Raw genomic sequence first — 5,151 nt, forward strand, 5'->3', positions numbered from 1 at the left:
CTCAAACAGGGAATGCTTCAACTCACAAATTCACTGACTTTGCATTCTCTGTTCAGTTTTCAGGGAATAGTTCCTACACAGTCTTATTCTTCATGGATTACCCATTTCTTGTTTTGGCTTCCTTCTCCAGACATCATTGTCTTCATTCTCACGTGTTCACATTTTGTCTCCAGAAATCATTTGCCTGAAATAATCTTCATAGATTCTAACACTCAACACGAGGTGAGGTTTGACAGCTCCAGCTGACAGGAACAGAGGCATAAGGCAGGAGATTCCTTGCCCTAAGGAGTTCATCCCATTTCTCACATCCATAAGCCTTGACTCTTTGTCCTTGTCTTAGCAGAAATCCTTCCATTAAAAGAGAGATCAGAAGTGCTGTTACCTCAGGTCGTTGCTTCTGCCAGGTCTGGCTGTTGCACACACTGTCTCTAAGGAGACTGATGGTGCAGGGATGTCAGTGCCAAGTTAAAGTTCAGAGACCGGTCCAGCTTCTGAGTCTCTGCTTCCAGAACAGCAGCTTTGGGCTCCCTGAGCACAGCTGCTAAGGAGCAGGACAGCTCCTGGTGAAGGTCTGACAGCTCCTGGCTGGTCCTTGCACAGCTCACAATGTAGTCCTGCCTCTGCCGTCGCTCTCGTGCCAGCTGTGACTGCAGAAGGGACACCTGAAAGAGGCACAAGGCTGAGCTCAGATAAACCCACGCTGTTAGGACCCCCCCGTAGCTCCACGGTATCAGCTGTCAGGGCAGAGGCAGCCTCTAACTCCAGCCCTGACAAACACTTTGCCTTGGTGCAATATGAAGGAAGAGGCCTCCAGAGTCCCCCTGCACAGAGCTCTCAGGAACAACAACTCAAGTTTCTTTGTGGCAAAGCCACCACAGGTTTGCTAGAGAGTTCCCACAGCACTGAGTGACCCAGCTCTGGATATCAAAGGAGGGATTTGGGCCATCGAACCTTGGCAGCACAGGCTGTGCCTCTGCAGAAGAGCTGCTGCTGCCCCAAGGGACAAGGACTGATTGAACACCTTGACAGGAGCCCATGCACAGGGAGCAAACTCTCCCTCTCCCAAACGTTAGAGCATTCCACACATGAGCAGCAGAGCAGAATGGGATGGGCAGAGCCCAGGGGGGATAATAATGAGCCTTCAAGCACTGCTGAGGCCTTGAAATGTTTCGAACTCTGTTCTTTCCAGACACCTCGGGGTTCTGCCTGCCAGGCTGGCTGGGGAGAGAGCCAGCTGTTCTCACCTTCTCAGTTTGCAGTGCAAAGGATGCAATAGGATTCAGTATTTGGAATGTACGTTCTTGCACTGATAAAACCAATGTGCATAGAGTGCTGAGGTCTCTAGCTCTTAGCAGGGTGGTGATTAGCACAGATCCCTGCACCTCTGCTACTAGCTGAGCTCCACTGTTAACAGAGTCAGGGGAAAATGGGAACAGGCAGCCAAGGGGAACATCCTGGCACAGGCTGCTCAGGGAAGTGGTAGAATCACCATCCCTGGAAGTGTTCAAAAAGCATGTAGTTGTGGTGCCTAGGGACATGACTTAGTGATGGAGTGGCAATGCAGGGTTAAGGGTTGCACTCAAAGATCTTCAAGGACTTTGCCAACCTTAGTGATGTTATGATTGTATGATGTTAATATTTTCAGGTGAGATCCAGTGTTCTGAATTTCCTCTCATCCCCCTCCTACCTGCCTGACCTTTAGGTGAGTCAGAGACAAGACCAAGGTGAAGGATCTTGCTTGACTGTTGTCAATAAGTGCATCTGTCTGACCCTGCCTGGTGTAGTCACTTCCTGAGAGCCAAACACACCTCTGGCTGTAGCACCATGCAAAGCTGTGCCTGTGAATACAGCTACAGCAGCTGTTGATGGGAGTTTTCGTACTTCTCACCTGGTTCTGGAGCTCAGCTAATCGCTGCCTGCAGTGACCATGAGACTCCTCCTGTGAAGAAAGCACAAGGATTTCTCTTTAGTCTGTGGTTTGGTAGCACCATGGTGATAACGGGAATTGAATAGTTAAAGGCTGAGAGTAGGATACAGGACAGTCAGGTAGAGAGCACCTGAATAAACAGAAGGTAAGAGGTTAAACAATAAGGCATTGTTTTAGTTTCTTAAGCATAAAAAGTGTAGAACTTAGGGCATTATTTTAGCTTAGGGAGCATAAACACTATGTATTTATGAGGAAGTAAAACTAGATGCAGCTGGACTCAGGACTTGGCAGCTGAAGAGCAAGACTGAAGAGCATGTGCCAAACTCAAAGGTGAAAAGATCAATCTGATGAAGACCACTGTCTTCGTCCTGATGACCCCTGGACGACCACCAGAGACCATCGGACTAATGCCAAGTGGGAGGAGACAAAGGAGGAAATTGTGATAATGATTTCCAAGAACTAATTGTAATAATGACCACCTATTCCTGGAAATAATGAGTATGTACGAATTTTTAATGTATATAAACCAGAGAAATGTTATCTTTGGTGCACAAGTTTGGTGGAGCGATCCCCTTTGCGCCCAGCGCTGAATAAACAAATATCTGCTACTCAGAGATACAAGTCTGTGAGTAATTCTTTTCCAGGTTTTCTTGGCATCAATGGTCTATATTCAGCTTCTATTGGGTCTCTACTGGGGGCTGCTGCTGCTGGGATTTGCCATCTTTCCTCGGCTGGGAAGGTTCTGCTCTCACCTGTCTGGGAATGGGCATCTTCTCCTGCTCAGACTCGGAGAGAGAAAATCCACAGGCATCTGGGAGCAGCTTAACCCTACAGTGTCTCTTCAGGATCCTCCTTTCATGTTCCACCTGCACATTGGGTAGGAGAAAGGGTCAGAGAAACCTGCCATCAAACACAAAGCAAAAGGAGCACTGGACATCAAGGCAAGGGGATCTCTGCTCCGAGACCATTAATTGCACCAGAGAACGTTGGGGGCAAAAAGCACTGGACGTGGGCTATGGAAGAGAGTCAAATGTGTGTCTGAGGACACTGGGGCAAGGAGGGTGGCAATGGGGTGAAGGTGCATTTGTGAAGGTCATGGGGTGCCAGAAGAGAGAAACTACACAAGTGTGGGTGCTCAGATGGGAGAAGGAGAGGGAAGGAAACCAGCAGAGGACTCCGAAGTGCTGCCTGGGGAATCATGTCATGTTCCCCAGGACCGTGAGGCTTTGCAGAGGCAGCCAAGCTCCTTTTACCTGCTCAAGAGTCCTCCTGAGCTCAGTATTTTGTTGCTTCAGGTCCACCTTCTCATCTTCCAGCCTGGCAACTGCTTGCTGCAGACATTCCAGGCGCTGCAACAGGAGTCTCTTCTCCGAGAGCCATGACAGCTGCTCCCATTCTGCAGCAGCCTGCTGGACATTCAGAGAGGAGATTACAGGAGCTGGTGCCACATAAAGGTTAAGAGGGTGTTAGAATCAACACGTCAGGGAGAGTGGCAAGAACAGAAATGGACAGTGCTAAGGCCCTTCTTCACCTCCTGGTCCACAGGCCAAAGCAACACACCCTCTTCCTTGGGGCCCTTCTCTGAATCACCTTGGGCAATTGTTTATTCTGGATGTGATTCCTCCTAGTTTAGTTCGGTGTCCCCATATTCTGATTTTGAGGGAGCCTGGAAACATTCATTTCCTACTCAGCCTCTTTTTGTTCTCTGTTCTCTTGGCCTGCTACATCCTCATACAGAACTGCTCTTGGAAAAAATCAGGTTCTCAATCAAGCCATGTGCACTGCTCTGAACCTAGTCAGGAGCCACCTCCCCCTTTGTGCCTTTCTTGATGAACTAACTGCTCCTTGGAGTATCTATAAATGTAGTCTTGACTGTAGCAGTAAACCAATCTATATGGAATACATGATATACCTGATCATCTGAGCTGACATAACCGAAATCCCCCGTTGTCACGTTTCCTGCCCTTCTCCCTTTTTTGCTTCCCATCAACAGATCACGATACGTCAGTATCCTGACGAGGCTGCTAGAAGTATTTCTCAAGTCATGTGTAAGCATATAACGCATAAATATAATGTTTTCTTAGCAGCACCTTTATAGGGCTTAGCAGCAGAGGCTACTGCAGCTGTTCCACTAGCAGGACCTGAATCAGTTCACCTTGGAGAAATACACACAAATTTGCCTTCGTGGTTTTTGGACAGCAGCACAAGCGCATCCCAAATTCACTATGAAGCTTTTAACCTGAGCAAGTAATGGAGTGAATCCCATTCTCTTTAATATCCTGGAAATCTGTCCCTCAGAAATCTCCATCTCTGAAAGCATCCTCTAAGCACCAGCAGTGTAGCTGCTGTTCAGCTACTGGCACAAAACTCTCCTAAGCTCAGTCCATGTGTCTGGTGAGCTGTGCCCTTCCCTTTCCGTGCCAAATCCTAACCACCACGCCTTGGCTAAGCTTGCCGAGGCAGGAGAGAAGCACTTCTTCATGCTCAGCTTTTGGACTCGAATTCATTTTAACACTAGCTCCAGAGCTCTTAGTCCTTCCTGCCAGGCCTGACAGGAACCATTCTTGCAGGTGAGTGGTCTCTGCCCAGAGCCACACAGACAGGCACTGCTGCTGCCTGCAGCCCTGGTTGGTTTGGCCAAGCAGGTCCTATGCTAATGGGAATAGAGTCCCACCTCTTTATGGCAACAGCATTAGAATCCTTGATGAAAGTTTGGACGGATTAGAGATCAATCACCGTTCCTACCTGTTGATGAGACTGGTCTGTCCCCCTCTCTGTAACCTCTCCCTGCAGGATGGCGATTTCCTTGCTCAGATTGCCCTTGGCTACTTCAGTCTCGGTCAAGGCAGCCCTCAGGACTTGGGCCTTCTCTCTCCATTTGAGTTCTCTGCTTTCCGTCTGCTTCAAAACAGCAACCACATGCTCCAGTTCTTCCCCAGTAGCTTCCTTCTCAGCTTCCCGTTGTTGGGTTAGTTCCTTTTGCCTTTCCAAGAGAAGATCTCTCTCCTGAAGGGCTTTCCTCCTCTCTACTTCCTCTTCCTCCCATTGTTGGGGTTTCTGGATTTGTTTCTTTAGTGTCTCCCCTTCATCTTTCCATGGCAAAGCTGATGTTAACCCTTTCAGGAGTTCACTCTGCCTCCTAAGCTCTTGTTCTCTCCTTGCCAGAGCCTTCTTTAAATACTTGATTCTGTCCATCTGTATCTCTTCATCCTTCTTCACCAGAA

General features: G+C 48.5%; 1 protein-coding gene across 1 annotated transcript in view; it reads right to left on the minus strand.

The window, feature by feature from the left end:
- Window positions 1–383: 383 nt before the first annotated feature.
- The window catches only part of LOC103806574 (centrosome-associated protein CEP250-like), a gene marked incomplete at its 5' end in the record, with an annotated part of 8,586 nt that continues 3,818 nt past the window's right edge, over window positions 384–5,151 (minus strand). Inside the window, 5 exon segments of the mRNA XM_009079281.1 lie at window positions 384–662; window positions 1,889–1,939; window positions 2,680–2,793; window positions 3,181–3,336; window positions 4,673–5,151. The exon segment at window positions 4,673–5,151 is cut by the window's right edge and continues 21 nt beyond it. Of these exon segments, the coding sequence (XP_009077529.1) occupies window positions 384–662; window positions 1,889–1,939; window positions 2,680–2,793; window positions 3,181–3,336; window positions 4,673–5,151 (1,079 nt within the window).

The sequence above is a fragment of the Acanthisitta chloris genome, unplaced genomic scaffold (assembly GCF_000695815.1).
Source record: "Acanthisitta chloris isolate BGI_N310 unplaced genomic scaffold, ASM69581v1 scaffold10667, whole genome shotgun sequence".
Classification (NCBI taxonomy): Eukaryota; Metazoa; Chordata; class Aves; order Passeriformes; family Acanthisittidae; genus Acanthisitta; species Acanthisitta chloris.